The sequence below is a fragment of the Typopeltis vanoorti genome, chromosome 4 (genome assembly GCF_054136105.1).
Source record: "Typopeltis vanoorti isolate ZY-2024b chromosome 4, IOZ_Tvanoo_1.0, whole genome shotgun sequence".
In the NCBI taxonomy this organism is placed as follows: Eukaryota; Metazoa; Arthropoda; class Arachnida; order Uropygi; family Thelyphonidae; genus Typopeltis; species Typopeltis vanoorti.
In genome coordinates this window covers 67,375,932-67,402,699 of record NC_143552.1, presented here as the reverse complement: position 1 = coordinate 67,402,699, position 26,768 = coordinate 67,375,932, and the positions used below count along the sequence as shown (strand labels likewise).

General features: G+C 34.8%; 1 protein-coding gene across 1 annotated transcript; it reads left to right on the top strand.

Annotated features, from left to right (window-relative positions):
* Positions 1–116: 116 nt before the first annotated feature.
* LOC150107376 (spondin-2-like) lies at positions 117–19,530 on the top strand. Its single transcript, XM_090391240.1, has 4 exons — positions 117–337; positions 11,246–11,457; positions 13,860–14,415; positions 18,138–19,530. Exons 1-4 carry the CDS (start codon positions 163–165, stop codon positions 18,341–18,343), a joined length of 1,149 nt encoding a protein of 382 aa, XP_090247366.1. The 5' UTR covers positions 117–162; the 3' UTR covers positions 18,344–19,530.
* Positions 19,531–26,768: the final 7,238 nt, after the last annotated feature.

The following is a 26,768-nucleotide window of genomic DNA, read 5'->3' as shown; positions in this document are numbered from 1 at the left end:
CAATATACTTTGGCGCCATCTTGCGGCCACTACTAGCAAACGCGTTACTAACTAGAATACACGTGGTTTCACGTAGCCGCTTACTTCTTATATAGGCAGCCACGTGCAAAGCCAGAACAGGACTGTTGTGCAGGTCAAAGGGTCCGAAAGTTCCCATTCACAATGACAATGCTTTGGAGTGTGTACTTACTTTATGTGTTTCGGGTGGCATTATCTGATTGTCCGCCAGATAGAGTTCTGATGTACAGCGTGCAACTCAGTACAGAATGGTCAGAAGATAAATTCCCCAAACAGTATCCCAAGTGGAGACCAAACGCTCAGTGGTCCACTGTCATAGGTAAGCGCTGTCGTTTGGTAGGTTTCAGGCACGCGACGTTATTTTGCAGCAGGCGCGTGCAAAATACAGTAATAAATTACTTATTTTTAACATGAGTTTAAATTCTCTCCACGTGCGATTCTATTCTGGTTCATGCGGATAAAACTTCTTTTTTCTGAGGGATGGATGAACGAGTATGCGCATATAAAATGTTTAATTAGTAACTGCGGATGTGTATTCTCGTGAAAGAATCTATTAAAAGTTGTCGATTTAACGCCATTTTATCACCATAGTTATCTTGAACTTTTGTTAGAGCTCTTTATCTTCATATTTTGATTTTTCTTCATGCTTCAATGGATAATAATGTAATTTGGATATTTTTTTCGGATTTCTACTGATGAACTTGAGACTCTTTAAGAACGAAAATATGTTTCAAATGTTTCTACTGCTTATTTTTAATTTATAGTATGGATAGCTTTTAAAATTGGTTTTCATCAGGCTGCTATACGGTTCCCTCGAAATTTTCATTCTCTTTTTACGTGATTTAGCCCAGCAAGTGAAAGAATTGTGTGGTTTATCTGACAAGGAAAGACTACTTCTAAGATAGTCGATTAGCATAAACTTTTAGGAGATAATTTTATTACAATTATGAGAGAGAGACCGCTAAACCTATTTAGAATACATCACGAAACATACTGATTACATGACACTGTCATTTGTCACACTTGTCCACATCTCATTCCATATTCCTTTATGCTAAAGAAACCCCAAGAGTTCGTTACAGACTCTCAACCAAATTTTTTAATACTGATAGCGAGGTTTATCCTTTGAGCATACTCTTCTATGTTCTGCCGTCATTTTCTATTTTGTAGAAAGGCTTTCCATCTCCGTATTGGACCGGCTAACTCATCTTGAACTGAAAAGCGTTTATAAATGTTCGTTGGATGCTAGATGAGATTCGAACCCGGACGGAATCAAAATGGCGTCGTTGTTATCGAGTGTACTATGAAGGCGCCATATATTTGCTTGACTTTGGTTTTTTTTTTTTTATTATAGTGCATTTAAAATCCCGTGAATTATATCTTTATGCGGATATTTTTTATTAATTTTCTTTTGTTAGGTTAGAGGTGCAGATGATAAAAATAATGAATTGTCTATCATTCTCTCTTTTGTTTTCTTGAAATTCGCAAAGAAAATTTGGTGTAGGAAACTGCATTATGTATTTCTAGAATGAACGTTCCTAACCAAGAAAAATTTCTCTTGAGGCTCTGATTATTTTTCTGTCTTAATGGAATGCAATTCTATTCTGCATTCAATTGGTATAAACAGTTATTTTATCCTAAAAAGAAAATTGCTATAACAGGTATAAGATGTTGTCTTGAGATCATTTAACTTGCACTTGACAAAAAATGTGTGTTTGGTTAATATTTTATTAGCGTTAATCGCATCTGGATTAATGGCGAGGAGACAACTCAAGTTGGGATGTATTACTCTCTTATTTCAGTTGTGTGCTTTGGTTTGCAAGACTGAGGGAACGCCACAGTTATTCAGTTGAGAGGAACTCTAACATCGGAGATGTGAACTCTGCTCCGCGAAAAAAAAAAAAAAAAAATCGAAAATAGTTTTTGTCGGTGAGAGAATTAAAGTCAAGTTATTTTGGATTTGGAGAAGTGCAGATTTTCGGTATTGTGCGTCCTTTAATAGCATTCGGGTGTTGACAGTTTTATTCACACAATTCTACATAACGTATAAATATCAGAACAGTTGAAGCATTGAAAAACTATCCAGATGGAAGATCACAGGAATTTTAACATAGTTTATGAGTATAATCAACATGCATAGAAGAAAAAAAAAATCTAAACAAGAAATCCTTCAGATAAACAAACAAACAAATCTTTGATTCGTTATGTTGATGGAAATGAAGAGATAATCTAGGCAAAGTTGGGCTATTTATATTTCACTAACCGCTGTGATCGCAGTGTCAACTCCTGATGATTGAATTCTTCAGTAGCTCCTGGACTGGAATAGCCAACTAAAACTCGTCTTCTACCTGCAAACATTGTGTAGGAAGACGGGAAATTACCGCCCAGAGAGAGAGAGAAGAAATGAAAATAGGAAGGCTAACTTCTACAATTGCTTTGGAAATAAAACAGTGGTGAATTTCGCTAAACATCTATCTTTATATTTATTCAACTGGACACAACGAATTTCTTCCCGATCCAAATACTCCTACAAACAAAATTTTGCCAACAGCCGCAGACCTCATGAGCCATGGATTGCTAATCAGCGTCACGCGTCCAGCCAGTCAAGGAAAATTTCATGCATCGGCACAGCATCCACCTGTTTCAAGGCTCACACAAGGGGAAGGAGGACTGCTCATTCGCCTAAAGGAAGTGTCGTGATCGCTTTGAAATGTTTACACTGCAGTCCATCAAGGCTATTTTTTTCCTTCCATGCTGTGCTAAATCACTGCTTTAAGAGACAGGAATGGACGAGAATATTAATGATGTGGTAGGAAGCAGATGTTAATAGTGTTGTAATCGCTTCCTTAAAACGCTTGTTCTTCTACTGAGTCGACTTTGAAGTATCTCATGTGAAAAAAAAAAACACAAAAAAGCTTGAGTCTACCAATATAAGCTTGAGTCTTTTAGGAACGTCATTGAATCAGTTTCCAATTGAAATAGGAGAATAAAAGCAAATTATATGAATATTTTATTCTTCATCCCTTGTAAATCTGGAGTTTCTTCTCTCTTTTCAACGTTTCTTCCAACGCTACAAATATATATATATATATAATTAGTTTGAATGACTATATACTGAGATTAAAAAAAACAACAAGGTTTAATATTAAGATACAACTAGTTTCGTTGAATGATTCAACTTCTTCAGGTATCACAGGCAAAGAATTATACAAAAAATGACAGACATGATAAAATTACATCAACAGATCTAGTATAAAAGACCATAGCACCAATTAGGTAAAGACAATAGTACCTAATTGGTACTATTGTCTTTTATACTAAATCTGTTGATGTAATATTATCATGTCTCTGTCATTTTTTGTATAATTCTTTGCCTGTGATACCTGAAGAAGTTGAATCATTCAACGAAACTAGTTGTATCTTAATATTAAACCTTGTTGTTTTTTTAATCTCGGTATATAGTCATTCAAACTAATTTTTTATAATATTTTCTACCGAGTAAAGATGAACAATAATATATATATATATATATTCATTTTTAATATTAACTGACTTAAAACCTGAGAATTATAACAAAATGAGATTTATTTGAAAACGCAACATGTTTCGTCGAGATTGACTTCATCAGGCGTTAAGAACATAGAAAGATATTAAAAGACACTGAAAATAACATTGAGACACTCAAAAGCTATACAATTATAAAGTCATAATATTCGACTGTGAATTACAGAGTTATAAGAGAACCAGAGCAACTGCTCTGTCGGGCCATGTCCTGTTTTCAATAAACACGAACAACGAAAGCCGCCAACATGAGATAAATTGGACATCAACTTCAAACCTACACATTTGCCACGATGAGGTGGAACGCCGCATAGTGGAGTCAAAAGAAATCACCTTAGACCCGCTTCATATGAACAATAATCTCAGCTATAATTTGCCTGACTCTTTCAGCTCTACTATCAGATACTGGAGATCTCGTGGTTCCACACACGCACAAGTGTACAACAATAGAACTTTAACACGGACTATAGCTCAAGTTCATAATAACTGTAATTCACAGTCGAATATTATGACTTTATACTTGTATAGCTTTAGAGTGTCTCAATGTTATTTTCAGTGTCTTTTAATATCTTTCTATGTTCTTAACGCCTGATGAAGTCAATCTCGACGAAACATGTTGCGTTTTCAAATAAATCTCAATTTGTTATAATTCTCGGGTTTTAAGTCAGTTAATATTAAAAATGAACATATCCCAACCCAGAGTTAATAGTAGTAGTCATCCTGTATATATATATATATATCTGTTCATTGTTTTGAAACTTACCAGCCCGGAACTCGGGGGTGTGGCGCCGTAGGCACCAGGGGGGGGGGCATAGTCCCCTCTAGTGTGTGTGTGTGTGTGTGTGTGTATAATATATATATATATATATATATATATATATATATATATATATATATATATATATATATATATATATATATATATATATATATATATATATATCATATATATATATATATATATATATATATCAACTCTGAGTATCTGTTTCAAAAGATTGGAAATATTTAAGTTATATTCGGTGAAAGGGTCGACGTCCACCATCTCGCAACTGTGTTTGACGAATCTTTTCGTTGGTGATGGGTGCAACATACAACCGTGTAGGAGAAGAATGAATCTCTGTTCATATTGGTATTGCCAATATGAAAGCAGTCGTACGTGATTGTCTGACCACAAAAGTAAGGAATTTACCCTAGCATTCACTTCACACAAATCAATAATATCTCAATGGGTTTAGAAATCTTACGTAAGTGGATCAAAGTGGATTAAAGGAGCTCAACCGATCCGGTTAAGCTCCTCTAATCATTTGGCAAGGTTCTTGAACTATTCTTATACTTTCTACACTTAACATTTTCCCTGGTGATCAACAAGTCATGTGATTACTACAAGATTGTTATCATGTCATTAGAATGAATCCTCCTATAACTTCACAAAACAATAATACTTGTTTTTTGTTATTTCGGCTCAAATAATTGCTGTTGTTTTTCAGGATTTTTTTAATCCGATCACAGGAATACTTCAAAGTTGTTGTTGTTGTTTTTTTCTCGTTGTGCGTTCAAAATTTTTATTCTGTCCTCTTAACGATAACACCGAGTGCACTTTATAGTTCCCTTATAGATGCGTGTGTTGGTTTTCACATGCGTCTATTTTAAAATCAACATATTTTCACATGTTAATTTTAAAATAGATGTAAAACTTTCTACTTTTTTTCATAATAATATCACCTAGGGTATCCTTACGTCGAGCCTCTGCAAGTAAGTCGGTTGGAAAGACATGGATTCGAATCTTGTCTAAGATTCGAAGAATCTTTATCAGGGAATTTTCGAGTGAAGGTGAGTTAGCCGGTCTCATAGGGGGATTAGAAGGGTTTTTCCCTCTGGTCGGGTGAGTTTTTCATCCCGCATACAGACAAATCGACAGGAGAACACAAGCAACATATAAAGTATACTTAAGATAGGCATAGGGCTAACCACATAATCATGGTTACGAAATCCAAGGATACCTTGGACGGTTTATGAACCCATCAAGAACAGTAGAAGAAGGTACTTCAACCCCCCCCCCCGCTTACAACGGAACAAACACCAGCACTTCTTTCAACTCTAATAACCTTTCTCTTTTTTGATTATTCCCTCTAAACCCCATAGTCATGTAATCGTCTGTCAAAATTGAAAACGTTTGTTTTCAATTTTGCCTTATTATTTTTCGATAGACTTAAATGGTTAGGCCTAAAATAGGAAAAATTAATATTGCTGTCTTAAGTTAAATATAAATTTAAAATTATCATTTTATTTCCAACTGTATGATGAAATGATCGAAGTTTCCTTCTTACAGGCTCCGAAATTTACGAGGTCTTGCAGTGAAGCATAAGAAAAAAAAGAGAGAAAAAAATAATGCTGCCTTATTATTATAAACAGCAACTGAGTTGAGTGTAATTTATCACTGATTGTGTGATTTGTACTACTTTTCCAGTTGTCTCAAACTCTTTCCGCAGGGTAAATAATGCTGCCTAAACTTTAGGTTACATATAATAAATCTTTGTTCTCTTGAACAGCAAGACCAGTTAATACATTTCCTTGTTGGCAAGTCTTTAGTGCATGCGTGAAAATTTGCTGTAGGAAAATGAAGTGAAACCAGTTCGAGCTAAAAGAAGAAGAATTAGGTGCAACTTCTTTTTTCGCTTTTCTGTGATTTTTTTTTTATTTTTATTGATGGACACTCAAATATAGTTTATTCTACTGCACGCGACTGACTCATCGCTATTCTCACGTGCGCTGATAAAATAAAAAACAAAAGAATCTTTTGAGCTAACTACACCCCGCAGCGCCACGCTGTCTCATAGAAAGGTCATTCCATGAACTCAGGATGCACACAGACGTAAAAAAACGGACGAGGGTTGTACAAACACCAATATAATTTTTTTATATACGTAATTAGATAGAAAGAGCATCATGTTTTTGTACATATATACGTAAAAATTGAAGCTCAAGATCGTTCTATATTTCTAATTACTTTATTATGTCTTTTAAATTATTGTTTTAATCGCTCGTTTTAAAATATTTTTCTTGTTTTTGATTCGAACAACCTCACTTTGTCAGTTTTTATTTTTACAAACATTGTTAATGCTATTTCTAATTTTTTTTACTGAAGTTTGTTAATAATGCAGCTTATTAACAATATAGTTTAACAGGTCTACTAGTCTGGTTTTATTATTCTTTGAAATTATACAAATATCAGATTTCGTCTTAGTGTTATCACGATAATATCCTTGTTAAAATAAATGAAACTGTTCAGTTTATTTATTATTTAAAGATGCGTTCTCTTCTTCGGACAATTGTTGGATCACATTCTCATACGAAAGTAGGATGTTCTTTCGGAAAACTTGTGTTTTGCATCCCTCAAAATTAGCAGTTTGCCTAAATTAACAGATATAACACACTGGCCTCATCGGCCTTAATTCTAACCAACAACTATTGGATCAGATCTATGCTTGCAGATGTAACAGTGAGCTATCTTCTATTCCATATACGAGCTGCCCAGTCCTGAAAATATTTCAGGCGCAAACTTTGTTCGCTTAAACCAAGAATCTAATTTCTTGGCATCTTTAATTTAGTGAGCTATCTCGTTTATGTATTTTAGTTCTGGCTATATTTCTAAATAACAATTCTGACTATATGCATGACAGGGCCTATTGTACAAATAAAATGAAACCGTGGGGGCACTCGCTCCGGCTACAAAAGAGTCAAGAGTGCAACAATTTATATAAAATACAACATATTTTTCTTTTGTATTTTTAATTGTACAGTTATTTATTGTCTTTGAAGAGACGGCTTCTGAATAACATGAAAAAAATACTGTGACGTACTCTTTGGTGGCGCCGTGTAATTATTATTTCGCTACTGATGCAAACATTTGGAGGGGGGCATAATTAATGCCCCCCTTAATCAATTACATGCATAATTAATGAAATACATTTCATTAATTATGCATGTAATTATTTTCCACTGCTCTCTCAGTTACAACTCATTAATTTAATAGCTAATAACGGATATTAAACGACCGAGAAGGTGTTCTTTGTTTACTTTTAATCGACTCAAAGATGTAGTAGGCCTCACATCAACATTCTTAAAAGTAGCCATATTTGGATATCAACGTTTTAGTCTCAGGATTCCAGGCACTTAAAAGTACATCTTCGCGACCATCCTTTTAATGTCACTATGAATAATGACAACGCTAATTAAAATCCTACACATGAAGACGCGTTCATTGCTATTGAGATAACACAGTCTCTTTCTCCAATGTCGTACCAGCACTTTTTCTCTGATGACCACTGACATTTTCACATTTTAAAGTGTCAGTAGGTAATGTGCTACGAGGTTACAATGGTTTTAGCCTTGACTTGTGTAACTAATGATTAGAAACTCTTTAGTTACGAAGTATTCATTCCTTTATCATTAGAGTTATCAGGTTTCATCTTAGCTGTAAAGAATAGATACGGAGTTATATGTGGCTCAAGGCTACTAGAAGCATGTATTTAGTTCAAGGGTAGTTTGGGGTTTTTAACACTTGTTTTTAACCTATACCCCAAATTCATCCATATATGACGTCACTGACATTTCAAAGAATGTCAATGACATGAAATTGGGATGTGGGTTGATTAATTATTGATCATCTTTCGTTGCAGAAATTGAATCACCGGCGCCATAATGAGAGGATGTGGTTTGGAAAATCTCAATTCGTTGTATTTGGTTTCATTCTCGTTCGTCGTCCGCTGTAATTTAGTTGACCTTTAACATAGATTGACGGTCATTAAAAGCGAACGTGCAGAAATGTCATCATCGTATATAAACAGTTAGCTTAAGTTGTAATATTGAGTATGGATTTGCTTAGTGTTTCAATGGGAGGTTATATTTTACGTGCGGGTCTGACGTTGTTACTCGGGTGTACTTTTGGTAGTAGATGATCTAGATTCAACTTGTTTCGTGAAAGAGGAAAAGGAGTGAAATTTCTTAAGAAAAAAAAAAATTCCGCTACTTCTGAGACAATTAACTTCATTGACGACTTAGTATTCTTAAAGGGTTTCGAACACTGACTTCAACCAAGAAGAGGAGTTCGTTCTGATGGCAAACAGAGAATGTCATTGAGGACCCGGGGAGGGGGGGAGAAGACCAAGAGAAGGGATCGCCGAGATCACACCAAGATAATCAATTTGTAAAACAAACACATAAACGGAAAGTAAATTAAATTAATTGTTCTATCTTAAGATGGATATTTGTAATCCTCGTCGTTGACCTCCATCCAGTCGTTCATCCGATGAAATATAAAACTAGATTAAAGAAGAATAAAAATATCTTCTCCATATATCTGATGACGTACAGCACGCTTTAACCTTTGCCCCTACATATGCGGATCATTTCAAAGGCCAAATGTAGAGACAGGAACGTCATGTCCAATAACCTATTCCCGTCAAGTCGGAGGAAGTTGTTCATCACTGGGCCCTGAGAGCAGACTTGTGACAGCTCCCCTATCATGGCAGTGTTCGCATCTGTCTGATAAGAGAACCTTTATAACTAGCCGCGACGCAATCCCTTTTCACCTTAGCTGTAGGGAGAATGTTAGCACACTCGCACGTGAGAAGACTGTAGCCATGGTGACTGTGGAGTACACCTGTATAACCTTGACGATTCTGTGCACGGAGCACAAGAGATCGACTATTCCGTATCTTGTATTTCTGTCGAATAAATTAAAGAGTTGATCTAACAGCCCTCGATGGCAGTGCATGCTGAAGATGACACTTAAACTGTAAGATAAGAGATTTCAGAAGCTTCGAGTGGTTTCGTTAACGTGAACGACAAAGTAAGTGGACACACTTAGAATTGTAAGATTAAGTGTGGTAGTCTTGTAAGTGACCGCTTTTCAACAGAACTCCACTGTTTCGAAAAATGACGCAGTTGATTCGCAAGTCATGACTAAAAGAAGAATCGAAATGGGTCGAGTTAAGATTTTGATCAATCTAAAAATCTCGACTTCGGATTTTGACTTTGGATTGAACTCTTTAAAGTAGAATATACAAAACTGGATGTATAATAATTCAAGGGATGCAGAATATACTTTAGATTTTTTTTTCTTTCGCTTAATCGCATAATGTTTTACAAAGTTCAGTTCCTCTCGAGAACATTTAAAATGCAATGAGTTTGTTAAAAAACTAAGTTTTTGTAGTCTGTCTCCAACTATTTACAACGGCTTCGTGGCACAATTGAATTTAAAAGTGAATTGTCGAAAAAAAAAGCGGGTGTCAATTAGTGGCATCATGAGTACTTGAACGTTTTAAGTTCTGGGTGCTTGCTTCACAAATACATTTCATTAAATTTGAAAAGGTCCTAAACTTTTCACTGCAGAAAATGAGATGAAAATAATCAAACTGTTCTAGTAATTCATAACTGGATCTAAGATTCATAGGATCTCAGAATCTCTTAATATTTTTGAGATATATCATCCGATTTTTGATATTTACACGTGTTTATTAACCGTTAAGTAGTGGCTGACTTTTGTTGACCGGTTTATGAGTCGCATTCATTTTAAGCCGCAAAATTAATTGACTTTGTTTGCAAAACTATTGTTTAGAGACAAAATATAATCGAATTCGTACAATTACACGAGTAAAATATACAGGATCCAAAGTTTTGTTACTTTCAAATTAATCTTATTGATGTAGCAACACACTATAGCTACTGTTCTACTGTTGACCACATTTACTGATATCTGTTTTCGGAATGTACGAAAGTGTCCTTGTCAAATTTCGTTTAATAGCCTTGGCATCATTAAATCTGTAGCAGTTCAAAGACTTTTTGAAAGTTTGGAACAAAATAATATTAGTCGTACCGAGACAAAACTGACAAATGGCGATTACACTGTTGCCCTAGTGGCGGTCGTTTTATTTGATTTTTTTTCTTTGTTCCAAAAGCTGAACGATTTGAAAATAACTTGAATGAAACTCTGTTGTTGTTTGGGATTACGGCTGAAACAATTGTCAATGAGGAAAGAAAGTCACGAAAAATCCGAGTTTACCCGAAGAATAAAATCCTGTCATCTTATGTGTATATTCAGTAAATCATAATTAACGTTTTTAGAAGTTTTTCTAATTTTAAAACAAATTTAAAACAAAAATTTAATGGAAGCTCATGTATCCATACTTTTAGACATTGTGAAAAAATTGAAACAAAACAAAAAAATCCCATTTTATTTTATGGGATGTACAAATAGGTAGCGTACAGCCAATGGGTTTTAAGTTGTCTAAATCTGTGCAGATTTAGACAACTGTATATATCTAAATACTAGTGTTTGTATGCAGAATCTTCTTATATACGAGTATATTGAAAATGTAATTTTAGAGCAAACTTAAGGATCTCAAAAGACAGACTAGAGTCTTATTTTTTCATTTTCATAATAGTTCCTCATGGGTCGTTTTTTAAATGATAAAATTTATCAGACTGTGTGAATTCAAGTGATTTTTATTTGCATACATTCACGGATTCGGCATTTGCAATTTTTAAATTAGTCAGATCGTACTGTTGTTCGCTTTAGTTGATGATAATTGCTACTCATTACTAGTTATTAATTACTACTTATAATGACGCTGATGATAATTACTACTTTCATTTTCCTCAGGGCGTTCCCATAATAATTCTCATCGAGTGTGGCAACTGGGAGGAACAGCATCCGATCAGGTAAAGACCTTTGTAGAAACTGGAAAAACTGACCAACTTCATCAAAATTCACAAGGACAGGATGGGATATTTGACACATTTTATGCTTCTGCAATTAAAAAAGGAGTTGGGGAAACGTCATCTACTTTCTTTGTGGATGCTAATCACTCAAAGGTACGTAAGAATATTATTTCTCTAAATGATTAAGTAGTTGGGTAATGTAACCTGAATGGAGTCTTAGTAGAGATTAAATAGGCCAGTTAATAAACTCAAAGAGTTGGCATGACTTTCTGACTTTGAATTCACTTACCAAGATAAGGTTGATGGTCAATCAGAAGGAAAGATCTTCCTTCAGGTCCACTATACTGAAGGAAGGTTCTTTCTTGAACATTAAAAACTGCTCTTTATAGTTCGAATATAGAAGCTCACATCAAAACGTCCATAATCATTTTGTGTCTTGGATAACCAACACTAATGATGTTGCATTCATGTTGGCCAGACTTGCCTTCGGAAGACAAATGAAATTCTTACCCATCGCTGAGGATCATATTCTATACGCTTTCATACGATATGGTACAGGATGTGCTCATCATTGACAGTCTACTTTTAAGATGAAAAACGCACGAACTTGTCTAGCCATTTTTCACCATGATATTACTCAAGACATGCAAAGAAGCCTTGTAAAAATTTGAAATGAGATTTACTGCATAAAAGTTATAAATAGTGTCTAAAAGGTAAGAAAGAAAAAAAACTGATGTAACCATGTATTTTTAACGGTAATGGACTCTTGTAGAAAATACAAGAAAAAAAATGAATGTACCTTTGCAATCACTCAACATCTCTTCGAAGATTTACATAAGTCATCTCTGAACTAATTCTTTACTTGGATTACATTTGTTATAATTAATATGATGTGAAATAATGTTAACTAGTATCTTATTATTTGAAATAATAAAGTTTTCTAGCATAACTTACATCTTCCCACTGTTCCCCCTCCCCCCTTATTGGCGTCGATCCTTTAAGATTATACGATCATAGAAGTAAGTCTTATTTTGTTGTTGTTGTTTTCATAGAACACGATACATTCTCATTTTGTTGACATCTGGTGGCTGTTTCAAGTTTTTTTTTAAAGTTTATATGGAAAACAATTCGCCAGCAACGACATCTGATCTGAAGAATCATCCTTCACCAAATAACCTTTAGACTTAGGGATTATTGCTACTGATTTCAAGAAAACTGCGAATCACCTAGTGATATTTAAGTAGCTGAGAGTGAAGGGACTTTCCAAGATCAAAAGTACATCCAAAATTCTTCCCACTACTCATTCACTACTCGTAATGAACTTCTCAGGTGCGCTAGATGAAAGCGTGCACCATTAACATGACTCCCAACGTGATGGTTCAAACACGTATCTCGTTTTAAAGTTCACGGGGTTAGCATGTTACTCACGCCTGGTTCGCCATTACGTTCAGACGAGAAAGGGAGGGAGGATTATAGTGCACGGGCTCGTTCGTTTTGTCTGGTCCATACTCTGTAAATAAATCTATATCTCCGGGTTCGTGACTATGTAAAGCCATGAGGCGGGTTGCCCCAGATGCTCTTTGTACCTGGAACTTTATTCCAGGAAGGATAGCATGACAAGATGACTCATCAGATTTGTTGTGACACAGATAATGGCTGATTTAAAACTATACGGTTCTTTGTGTTAGGGATAAGCTGAGCAAAAATATTATATGGAAGAAACCGTTTTGTGCCGAGTGTTTGTTTATTATATTATTATGTAAACTTTAATTTTTTAATGACAGAAATGCTTGTAGAGTTAACCCACAGTAATGAATAAAACTGAGCTTACATTCTGTAAAAAGAGATATAAAGAGAGAGAAAAAATATTTATTTTAAATACCTAATAAATTCAGGTGTGAATTCTGTTTGTAGCGTGTATGCTGGGGTGATTTACAATGACCGATAGCAAAGTTTGCTACTATTTAAATAGGAAAATGCTGCAGTGTGGCTTCAAATTGTGGCTTGGAGTAAGCAGGACAAAGATGATGACTAAATGTATAGGTTTATAATGATTGTGGAAAAGCGACATATTAGTATTTGTAGGTAATGTAAACGTACGTGAATTGATGTGTATAATGACCTTCTTGGAATGACCGTGTATTCCTCTATTTTCTGGAATGAAAAATGAATTAAAAATAATCAGTGACATAAAGTTATTTATTTTTAAAGTACACTTGACCAATTTTCACTTTTATTAAATATAGATGTACAGAATTTAATTTTCTAAAACATTTTTGTTTTTATCAAAAGCATATTTCTCATATTAAAGTTTATTAGCCTGTAATTCAAGAAGCTGTTTAAATATTGCACTAAATAATTAAACAACAATTTAATTTTTAAACAGTAGTAGACATTTTGTCCTAAATTGAATTAAGGACAGGGTTACAAATGCAGGGAAGACTTCACAGTTTTTTCTTGATTGAAAACATTAGAAATTTTTCATGAAACACAGAATCAAATTACATGAAATATTTCCGAAGTTTTCATTTCAAACTTTTTTTATATTTCACCAGGTGTCGCTGATGAGCAGAATCGTTCCAAGCCCCGATTGGTTTATTGGAGTCGACAGCTTTGATCTATGTAACAAAGATCGTTGGATTGATTCGATTACTTTAGACGTGGATCCTCTCGATGCGGGAACAGATAATGGTTTCACTTTCACTTCTCCTGACTGGGAAACAGTCCCTCGTGTAAAGATTTCACGTATCACTTCTCAGATTCCCAGCCATCCTGCCAATTCCTTTTACTATCCAGGGATGAAAAAGCTGCCCAGAATAGGATACTTCCACTTTCAGAAACTTGCCGAGTTTCAGCTTAAGAAAGCTGTTCATAAGGTGGGCAACGGTAATAAGGCGAAACAACGTGTAGAAAATTGGGAAGAAAATGCAGTCTACCAGTTGGACAAGGAACCAGTTCTAAAACCTGACGTTCAATACGATGCTACTGAGCCAACTGAACCTCATGGTACGAGCTACATAGCTCATGAAGAACCGGGACTTAATGTCATTGAAACACCAGAGAAAAAAGGTCCAGGCGTTAAGCACAAAAAGAAACAACGCAAAAGAAAACGTAAGTAGTGTGTGTGTGTGTGTGTGTGTGTGTGTGTGTGTGTGTGTGTGTGTGTGTGTGTGTGTGTGTGTGTGTGTGTGTGTGTGTGTGTGTGTGCGTGCGTGCGTGCGTGCGTGCGTGTGTGGTGTGCGTCTGCACACATTTACCTGAATGTTTTAGCGCCAAAAATACTGTTTTCTTGAAAAGAGTCACTAAATGATATTCGAAACTCGGTACACACAAAAATATCCTGAATTACGACCAAGAAAATTTAAGCAACCATGAAGAAACCGCCCATGGTTTCTAATGTCTAATATAAACATGGGCTCTTTTTATAGCAAGCACGTAATCTTCCATCTTGCATTAGATATCCAGTGTGTAAAATTCACCAACACGCTGGGCAAATACACAGCGAAACGTTCGCGGCAATAATGTCCAGGCAACATCATGACATATTCATCACACATAATCCAGGAATGGCCTCCAGGGAATCCAATGATTACATTGCAGGTTTTTAGTTTCATAATCATTCTATTAGTTAAGTACGTGCTTCAACAATCAACACAATAAGTCTTCTTCTGAATTATCAGAAGAAACCATTTCAGCTGTTCGTTAGACCAGAATCTGGAAACAGTACTGTAATGCAATTATGTTTCAGTTGCGCAAATATCAACTTCACTATTAGTTAGACATTTTTATTTATTTATTTGAAATAGTCTTCTTTAATATTTAACATTAATAGGTTCGTTCGTAAAAGTTGCTGTCGGGCAGCTTTGGAAGGGCCGGTCTAATTAACTAACCCACATAAAGTGGTGTCTACAATTAAATGCTGTTGACATAGTACACAGCTTATTAGTGATTAGTATCGCTTCCGCTAGATTTGTATCAGTAGGTCTTTATCGTTCCAAACCATACCGCTGACATACGGTAACATTGATTGATCAGTGTAAACTGGAATATAGGCTAACCGTTTATCCTAAATAGGATTGAAATTTCTCTCTCTCTCTCTCTCTCTCTCTCTCACACACACACACACATACACACACACACACACATACTATCGCGTGAACTTACCGATAAAAAGTTGACATATTTTTATAACTAGGGGTATACAGAATTCAAATCCAATTTCAGAATTTCTTTGTTACCAATTATTTTTAAGGGTAATAGAATAAATATCTTAGATAAAATTTAATATAAACTAAAACATAAATATTGCAAAATCAGACCATTTAAAATGTTTTTCGTCTTCTGCAAACTTCTGGAGTTTCCTTGATAATAAACTATCATACTAGGATTCTATCTTCTTTCATAGTTGTAAGGTGGCGCTCAGTCCCAACATTTAACATTTTCATCAGACTTACGCTTCCATGGAAGTTCGAAGAAACCCACTCAGTGGGGAACCATGTTGATTTTTCTCTTTCTTTATTGTGTTATCAAAGTGAACGTTCCTTCATGAATATTCTTAGTTATTGGGTCAATAAAATGCTCTCTTTTATTTCGCCTTATTATTTCCTTATTCTTATTCTTGAGAATTTATCCTTCAAAATTTATCCTCATTGTTCTTATTTAGAACTGTAACAAAAGTTTTCATCAAGCTGTATAATGTGAAGCAGTGGCAAGAAGAAAAAACTTTTGTTTTCGGATCCACGCTATTCGAAACAATCCTGCAATAAAATCTACCTAGTAGAAAAGTCTACATGGAAAAGAATGCAAATTAATTACATATAATATGAACATTTTTAGTTCAAACTTAATGTAATTTTCTGAAAAGAATAACGGGGTGTGGATAAAAAATTAAAAGCCATAACACAGTTCACAAAAAATATTCAAATTCGTAGAAAGGACAAAACGAAAGATTCATGAAATCTTTAAAAAAAAGAAGAAAATAAGAAGTGACTCATCGTTAGGAAATGATTCAAAAATTAGCATTAAACAATTTTTAATAACTCGTACTGTGCGGTTACAGCTCGGCTTTTACCAAAAAATATCAGCGACTGTTACTTATTGAGTTTATTTCTAGGTGGCTCTGTTGCAACCAACAGCTTGAAACATTAATAATGCTTATAAGATAGCATGTGACTACTTAATGAGTTTCTTCATCAACATTCTAGTCACGTCCTACACCTACCATGCAAAAAGATCTTCTTAGTAGCATGAGTTAATGTCTGATACTGATTTTTTTTCTTCTTTTTTTAGCATGCCACGTAGGGATGGATACGTTAAGGTACTCGATCTTTATTTTCTTCTCTTTCATTCTCTTTCTTCTGTTTTTCAACGCTGTCCATTGTTATATTTGCCAAAAACATGGAAAAACTTGTTTCAGCTTTGTATAAAAATTATAGGTTGTAGTAAACAACTCAAAATCAGAAAACAGAACTTCCCTGACATCGTCTTAAGCAAGGCGCTTCTGTCCAGAATAACCTTCGGTCAGAAGAGGGCGTGTTTCTTTATTGCTACAGCGATTCCTCTAAGAACCCCAGTGGAATAACAACGAGAAGGTGTTCTGATATTTGGGTGTTCATAATTTAGTAGATGATTCGGTTATTTAAAACGTAATTAATGTAGTTCATTGGCTGCAGTTTCAATATTACGGTCCTCCTGAAGTCGTTATAAATCATGTAGCTAATCTTTCTACTGAAAGTCAATGCACTTGGAAAGAATTTTTTACTCAAGTCCGATGTAATATCTTTGCAAATGAATGCAATATTTTAGGCAACGTTAATAAAGAAACAGGATGTAGAAGAAATTCATGCATATGCATAGTTCGGGTCATTTCTGTTAAGGTTTTTATAGCGCGATGGCGAAATATTTTTGCCACATCAGAGAATAAATGTATAATTACATATGGGTGGAAAAAGAGCTCCACCTGGCGCTCTTTGATGGAAACTTTTGCTTATGTGAATAAGTTTTTGCAGTGGGCAGGTGAAATTTCGGAGTTTTCTATCCTGTGAGTATATAAAAAATTTTTATTTTTGTATTAAATGTAGAAAAACACTGTATAAAATTTAATGTTTTTTTTTTCATCATTTTCAGCCAGTTTGATTTTACAAACGCTTGCTATTTCGGTCCACAAGTTGTTTCTTAATACCATCTGAAGAAAAGAAGTTTTAAATCTAAATTTTTTACGATTCATTCACTTTGAATCATTGAGCCCCCCTTTATAAATGCAAACAGCATTTGATTATTAAGTGAGGACCAAAATTCCCATTTTGGAAAGTGATATCTAAGAGTAATTGTCGGCGGAAAAAATTTAATTCTTGCATTACACTTTTTCTATTGAATACAATTAAACAACCATTCTGAGTGGCTATTTAATTGTATTCTTGAAACACTTTGAAGAAGCCGTTATTTATTCTAAAATGTTGTTTTATTCTACAATATTCGAAAGTGTAGCTGTTCATCAATTTACAAAACAAAACAAAAAATACTCGATTTATGCTAAACATTAACACTAACATTAAACTAACACTAAATATTAACATTTCATGTTAATGAAATTAGTCTTAATAAACAAGTTGATATATAGTTTCCTACATTTCTTGCCATTTGGATAAGAATGAGTATGTGTTCCGTGGTTTGTTAATTACCGAAAAATTATTCAACATTCAATTTTTTCCGTCTAAAGTTAGGTAAACAATTTCGATTTGTGAAATAAAATTGGGATATAAAATTTTAGGTATTTCAAAATTGTTTTACAACACACATGAGAAATAAATCTTTTTTTCTTTTGACTTTTTTAGATGGTCCACGTCCGTGCAAAGTCGGCGAATGGTCCGAGTGGAGCGCGTGCAGCAAGACATGCAACATCGGCCATGCTACAAGAACTCGAGTGGTCTTGAAACCCTCCAAAAGGGGAGGAAAACCTTGTCCACCTTTGCAGGAAACTCGCTGGTGCGGAAGTGCCAGAAACTGTCGAACAACTACGTACTTTTCATGGGATAGTTGAATTGGAGAGGGATTATATGGGGCATTAGGGGAAAGAGTAGGGGGGAGAAAAGGGGTAAAAAGAGGAGAGAGACAGAGTATGAGAAGGGGTACCGAATTTGACACATGACCTTTGTGTCGTTAAAGGTTGTGAACTTTACGATCCTGTGATCTTGTCTGGTATAACTTCGATACCCAAGTGTAATGGGTGCATTTATTTCTCATTTCACTGGACACATAAAATCTTGGGTGACAAGACTGCTACGTTTTAAGTAGCGCTTCATAGGAACTTTATGCATTAACTGCTAGTGATGGATTCTTCCATAATGATGACAAAAGCACTTGAAATTAGTTTTGAAAGGGGGGGGAATAGACTTTGGTGTATGTTATTTTCAATTAACTGCATATCAGCATCGTACAATTAATCTAGCTACCAGTTTTCATATTTACTCTATTTCCAGCTGCTTCGAGGTTGTTATTAATTTAGAAATATACACCGTTATTATACGTTTGTTGTCAATAGCATTTTAGTGCAATATGACAATTGCTTTAATTTAAACTAACTTGCCAACCAAACGACTTGTCTCTATGTGGGATATGTATAGAACGACTCGTTGGGATGGCTAGAACAGGGATTGGAAGAGTTGGGAACAAAAGAAGAAAAGAGAGAGAGAGAGAGAGAGAGAGAGAGATTTAAGAAAGAAAGTTAATATATCTTTGACGAGATATTAATGTCGACACTTTTCAGACCTTGTTTAATAGAGGCAGGGAAAAAATTTGAATGTTTAGAGTCGCATATCTTAGTTGGGTAGTGTTCACTAGGATCCCAGAGCTATTTTAATGCACTTTTAATGGTTCTTCATCGAATGCAGATTCGCACTCCTACTAGGGAAGTAAATTAGTGATTAGCGTGCCTTCTTACACTGCTTCGCACACACAAGGTTTTATTTATTTCACGACTTCCGACAGCTTTTTTAACTTATATCTTCTCTTAGGATTGCACTTTTACAAAACAAATGGCGAATTAAGTAAGAAATTCGAACGAATTATCTTCACTTTTCACTAGAACAGTAAAAGTACAGCTTAAAGAAACACGTCATCTTTGGACTAAGGTAGTTATTCCTTAAAGTGATGCACTGCATTTAGTGTTCCTAATGATTCGGTACTGTTGTTTTATTTGTTAATAATTAATAAACTATCAGAGATGTAGTTGTTTTATTTGTAAAACATATACACACTGTCTGACCTCAGTTACTTGAAAAATTTGGCTGAAAGAAATGCCTCAGAATGGGAAAATAAAATTCCACCAAATAAGGAAATAGTGCACATAATCACACAAAAGGTGCATTTCGTAATCACAATCTTGCAACGTGACATCATTCAGTGTCACACCAATAGAACGGAGCCCTTTTAGAAAACTTAGTGTACGTGTAAGATGCCTTTTGTAAACTTATAGGACGCTAAAAGTTGTGATGCATTTATTGACGATGTGATGTGACCACCATTATATGAGTTCGTATAATAGTTATCTCAATCAAAAAAAAAAAAACCCTCGAACCCGGTACGGTGGAAACAGGAAGTTAGCTACGATTTAAAAAGGTCTACATGGCAGTTATTTATATCGTTGTTATTGTGATACTGCTGTAATTTCAGAGGAGGGTTTACAATCTCGGTCATTAAAACAATAAAAATCAGTCGGGTAGCAGCTTCTGAATTGTAGCCAACCTGCTTCCTCAGTAATTAGCTCACTTTTTTATGCACGAGATGTTCCTTATGTTTCAGATGAAGATGCTTAAAACAGTCGAGGAATAAATCATCGAAATCGAACGAATTGAACGATGAGACCATAGAAGAATCAGATGAGGAGAGGACCTTTCTTCTTAATCCGACTCTGATGAAATCATTAGTGTAGCTTAGCAACCTAAGATACAACAATGTTTTCAATTTGAAAAAAAACAATCATCTGATTTTTTTCAAATTTGAAACAAAATCATCTAAACGGTGCGACTACTAGAGGTGTCTAATGAGATCACAAAGAAAAATCATCCTTTTTGGCGTATTTCTGTTCCATTTCCTTTAGTATCTGGATTTAATGATAGACGGTTTGCATACCTGGAAGGATTCTCTTTAACACCTCTGTCGAATCGAATAAAATAGCAAGTGAATAATATTTATCGTGAAAGTGGGACTTACAACAAGAACAATTAGATACTCTAAAATACTTTGCTTAGTCACGGTTCTGACTCTATTTAATCAATATAATCAATAAATTGAATATATAAGCACATCACAATGGTCAGCCAAATAAGTTTAGAAATGCAACTGAACTTATATGTGATATTGTGTCGTCTGTTATACACTGATTACGAAAATAAACAGTATTTATAGATTATTTTTCCCACATTTATTTTTATTTAAATGACAAGAGAATACCATCAAGAATTAAGACTGTAGTATAGTATGTAATGCTATAATTATATATGCGTCAATGATTCATTGATCTTGCATCAAATCTGGAAAGACTAAGATAGAGTACTCTATTTCAAACCATATGCTTATATGCTAATTTTTATGATAAATTTAAGTTAACAGTTCTTCTTAATATTCAAATGATATCGAGTCCGTTAACCTAAATAAAATATAGAAAATAAATATCCCAATTTCGCATTTCCAACGAATCCAAGGTTTGGCGGTGTGATCAGAAGGTGGCGCTAATTTGCAATCATTCACCATGTTGTTTGTGGAAGGACAATAAATTGCCTTTGAACAATTTGCCATGGCCACGGAGTAATGAACGTTGTCACAGACTGACAGCTGTGGCACCCAAAATCAAATACATGAACTCGAATGATGGAGATAAATTGTTCTCCACCCTTCCCCGGAGATCTTGGTGTGTGTGTGCGTTGTAGCGAAAATTCTACTTCATGCTGGATCTGAGGTTGGACTGCTGTAATTCTTTCTTTAATACTTCTGGGTTTTTTTCTTTCTTTTTTCCCCTTTCTACGGGCCTCTTTGCGTCGCGTGCTGCTACTCGCATAACACACAGGCAGTTACTCCTGTCACATATCTGCCTCTTGTGACATTTAATGATGATAGAGTACTTTGAAGATCCGCCAAAGACAAATCCGGAAGGAGAGAGAATGACCTCGCAGGTAGTGGTTGACTCAGCTGCACAATGGATCTAAATTAATGTTAGAAGTCAGCTGTTGATGCACTTCGTGCTTATACAACCCCCCAACTGCGAGGCTAATACGCTGAAACCCAGCAGATGGCTGTTTACTTCTATAGCTATAATAATTCGTATTTACAGTTTGTACAATCCCGTTTCTTAGATGAAATGAGACTGTACATCCTTCAAATTTAAATCTTAGATGAAATGAGACTGTACATCCTTCAAATTTAAATATGAATGAAAGAAGGATAAGTTGTTTCTGTAGTTAGTAAAGGCGTTGTTGTTGACGATCAACCTCGTACCTGCGTATACCAATTGGCCATACATATAAGTTTAAGAAGTTTCAGCGTGAATCGAAAATCGAATTTTTTATACCGCGTTCTTAAAAGTCTTACTAAACTCAGAGCAGAACTTGGGACCAATCTATTTCTGTTTTATACATGTTAAGCATTTAAATATTTTTTTTCAAGAAGAAATGAAAACTGTAACGTAATCGTATTAACACTACTTCACAAAATCAGTATGTAGGAACAGGGAGATGAGAGAAGAGATCTATTTTTTAAATTCAAAAAATATTTTTCTCTCATCTATATTTCTAATATGATCTATGAACACTTTAATAGTTTGACTATTGACAACATTAGGTTTCATGTCCATGGTTGATAAACAAGTTAAATATTAAATACAAATAAGTTGCTATTCTTAGTCCAAAATAGAGGACTCCGATACCAAATTAAAATAGAAGTTTAATAATGAAATAAAATATTTCTGAAAGAAAAGACAAAAATGGTAATATTACTCGAAATCATTAAACTCTTCTGTGGACAGAACCTGTGATAAGAATTTTTGCAATAAATACTATTTACAATGAAAATGTATCTTAATACAGATATGTATTAGAACAAATATATTGTTATTTTTTATTAATATTGCTAATACCGTTATTGTTGCATTCAACGTTATTTATTACAATGATATTCAGACTGTAAATCTCCATTGCTGGGTGAAGGCCTCTCCGATATGTGAGGATTGACCCAATCCGTCTTGGGAGAGTGTCTTTATTTGTGTGTATGAATATGACCGAAACAATCCCAAGCATTCATGTTCATGGCGGGATTCAAACCTGCAACCTATTGGCTGGAGAGCGGATACAGTAACCACCCTGTCGGCTTATTAAAATGATACTGATTACTAATTACTTTATTAATGGCGTAAGAAAGTAATACAAGCCTCTATGATTCAGTTAATAACCTTCATGCTTTCTACTTAACAAGATGTGGGTTCAAATCCAATCTGGGATGCGAATAATCTTTATAAGAGCATTTCAAGTGAAAGTGAGTTAGCCGTCATACGAAAGTGTTATGGTTTATCTTCCCAGAAATTAGAATTTTTCATCCTGCAAATAACAAACTAAGGAATATGCGCAATAGAAAAATAGAGAAGACTGTGGATTGGATTATCCTTCTTATTAGATCATTAATTTGGTTTGTATGAAGCCAAGTTACAGACCTTTGACGGTATCACGTAAGTTGAAGAACATGGAATAATGAAAACATTTCATTTCATATTACATATTATAAAATCAAGATATTAAAATCACTTAGTCATATTTCATTTTGAAATGATTCAAATAGGGATAAGAATTATATAATAATTTTTGAGAGGAGTTTGTGATGTGATGTGATAAATGTGGAGGAGTCTAAATATTCAGGCAGTAGACATTACCTAATTGACGAATGATCCCCTAAAAAGACATTTCCAGTAAATGGATTTGTCACATGTACAGAACAAATGTTGTCAGAAAAGTCACTACCCAATACTTAAAATTACTTAATTAAAAGTATGCTCGTATCTAGTAAAAATAAATCTGAAGGGTTCCCCCCCCCTTCCTTAGTCCTTTCTTATTTAAATACACCTTTGGTATTTAGAGAAAGAATACTCCCTTGCTGATATTACGACATCAGAATGTTTCTTGGTGATGAACAAGAGTTTCTTAATTCTCACTTATCCCACTATCTTCTTCTCAGTTAGCTATTAAAGCTCTTTGTAGAATCCTTGACACTTTTCAAGAATATACTTTGTTTTGTAATTGGACTTCTTCAAGAGAGTATTTCCCACAGTGCATTGCTCCGAACGAGTACAACGTCGAAGCTCGATTGTGTAATATTACGAGAGCTTGACAAAAGTCGAGTGTTCTAAGTACTTGACTATCGGTCATCCATTGAAATTTAAGTACAACAATTCAAGGATGGAGTGTTGCCAGGCAACACCTGCTGTATACATCACTTGGCTATGGCCTAAGTAAATAAAACGAGACACTCTACTTCAAATAAACTTCATTACGAGATGTTTCTCTTAGCCTGTCCTGTTATTTTCACCGTGGTTAAGTGGTTATACACTACCTTGTTGAAAGTTAAGGGATACCTTTTCAAATACTTAACAATATTTCCGATATGCAACCAGTCTTTGTATTTGTATACAAACAAGTGGAGAGCCACTGAGATTGTTTAATGTTGCTTGATACTCCTGCGAGAACTGAATGCAGTCTTGTTCGATTTATATCTTAAATTCTGATAGAAAATAAGCCAGATTATTCAATCCTAACTCCGATGTGATGACACGAATAAGAGTTGAGCATGCGCGGTAATGTTTTCCTATCAGCTCGTGGAATTTAGCGCATTGCGTAGTTGTACAACACATGACTGTACTGATGAAAAACCAGTTTTCGATTAAGTAAACATCATGATTTATACAAAAGGTATTGACACGATTTGCTTAGTATGACATACGGCTTTTTCCTTAAGCTTAAATTTGTGCGTTGATACCCAACGAAAAACAGTTTCGTCTTGTTGGACATACTTCTTCATCTGGAAGAGCAATGTGGAACAAAAAACGACACTGAAAAAGAAGAAAATAATAATAATTAGCAGCAAATTTAAGATATGGAATTTTGATTATGTTATACTTTTTGAAGTTCAACCGAAACTCAACAAATTAGTTCAAAAATACTATTTAAAGAAAGCGGTTCAGAACAGAATGAGGTGTTACCAAGATCTGGAAATTCACATTCTTTTCGGTCAGTTAGCGAAATCATGGCGATGGTGGTTTTCATTGCGAAGCAGTTAAACGTGAACATTCTGTGTACTTCCACATGAAGCTTTACTAAATCATATGAATAAACGAAACATAATACACACACACACACACAACACCTAACCGTTCCATCATAACAAGTCAAACCACGTGTCGCATTGTCAGGAAGAAGCAGCCATGACAGCATGACATGTGGCCTCGAGATGTCATCATGCAGAAGCTATAACAATAAGCGTTGTATCAAAGCATATCTTGAAAACTGATGTTTAATTCTTTTCATGCTTCTGATTTTTCCCTTGAAAATGTTATACTGACTACATGCTTGCAAATTCTGACGAGCGTACGTGCGTTTTCTTCACCGATGAAGCAACTTCGACTCTATATATGCAGAATGAATAATACTCGTGATGAGCATTTGTGGACTCTTCTGATTCTGAAACTGCTTCTGATTTTTCCCTTGAAAAATCAGAAGCAGTTAAATTAAAAAGAGGAAGAACGATTGTACACCCAAGTTCATCAAACTTGGATAAAATCCAAGTTTTAGGGATAGATTTCTATCTGTGGATGCGAAACCTTAGTGATGATCTAAACAATCATACCGGAAGGAGAAAAACTAAAGTGTGTGTGTAGGTGGGGACGAAATCCGTATTGTCCATTTATTGAAATGGTGTTTTCTTCGAAGCAAGCAATAATTATGGTAACAGTATGGCAAGGATGCTTCTTCATATCTTCATATATGCAATAGCAACTATTGCATGAGAGGTTTTGGAAACGAAAATGTGCATTTTAGGATCGAATTTTTCATATCGAAAATTTCATATCGAATTCCTTCAGCAGTTATGAATAAATTTAGTCTGATGGAGGAATTCGGTATAAAATTTGGTAAGAAGAGATTTACTAAATTTCAGGAATTGATTCGCGAGTGATTTTAAGCAAAAATCGCTTAAAGTTTAAATCAACGTTGGCCTGATTTTTGACCGGGTATGAAAATGAGATAATTTAGGCCGGGGAGGGGGGGAAGCTGGAATACCACTTTAAATACTTATTTTTGAATTATAAATTGCAAAATGATTTAATATAATTTAAGTTGGAAAATCGGCTATTGTAAGAAATGAGCAACATTTTCCATACTCCATTAAAGAGAATGCTCTATCTATCTATTTAGTGTCACTTAATCATTTCTAGCGTAGGCTTCACTTCAACATTCAAAATTCTTCGGTGCAGTGCATCTATGTCCGTAAACTAATGATTTTTATGTGACCTCAAAGACAATCGCCGAAACGGTTTAGGCCGGAAGACGTAGCTGGCCACGGATAAAAACCTTTTCAATGGTTAAAAACAGTGATGGGTTGGAGAATCGGAAAGTGCACATTGGAGCTGTATCAAGATGGAAATGCAAATGCATTCTTGTCAATAAAAGAGCATTTTCTATTTTGCATAACCTTAAGCTTGTTTCTCCCTTGAGTCGACATCGAACCCGTGTGGTCCGATAAGTCCACACCATACATTTACCAAAAAACCGGTGTTGGAAATTCATTTCATCGCTCACATTGATGATTTCGACGAGTCCACAAATGCTCATCACGAGTATTATTCATTCTGCATATATAGAGTCGAAGTTGCTTCATCGGTGAAGAAAACGCACGTACGCTCGTCAGAATTTGCAAGCATGTAGTCAGAAAAGTTCATCCGTTGCTCTTAATATTAACCTGTTTCTTCTACTTGCAAATATCACCAATGTAAACTTTTGTTTTCCTTATCCCTCTTCAAATAGTCGTTTTAAAGACTTCAAAATGGAGAATGTTTGTCAAGTATTATGTTCAAGCACTTGTTACGTGCATAATGTCACGCTCAGATACAGCACCAAAGAGTTCGATTCTTTTCTGTCATGTGTAGTGATGGAGACAGTGTCGTAGGTGTCCTCCCGCGATGAGTCTTCGGACTCCTTGGAGGCGTCACAAATAATAATAATAATAATAATAATAATAATAATAATAATAATAATAATAATAATAATAATAATAATATCAGTGAATATGGGTAAGAATTTGTTCATTAGAGATAATACCGTCTAGGAGCTGCCATCAGTATTCGTCAAGAGAAGCTCTCTTGGTGCCATCACGAAAGCCGTAAAGGAAGCGGATATGAGGATATTATTTCTTATATCCAAATAATAGACAAA

Coding starts and splice junctions, on each gene's coding strand:
- LOC150107376 (XM_090391240.1), top strand. CDS start 163: ATGACAATGCTTTGGAGTGTGTACTTACTTTATGTGTTTCGGGTGGCA. Junction 338..11,245: donor TCAGTGGTCCACTGTCATAG/GTAAGCGCTGTC, acceptor CATTTTCCTCAG/GGCGTTCCCATAATAATTCT. Junction 14,416..18,137: donor GAAACAACGCAAAAGAAAAC/GTAAGTAGTGTG, acceptor TGACTTTTTTAG/ATGGTCCACGTCCGTGCAAA.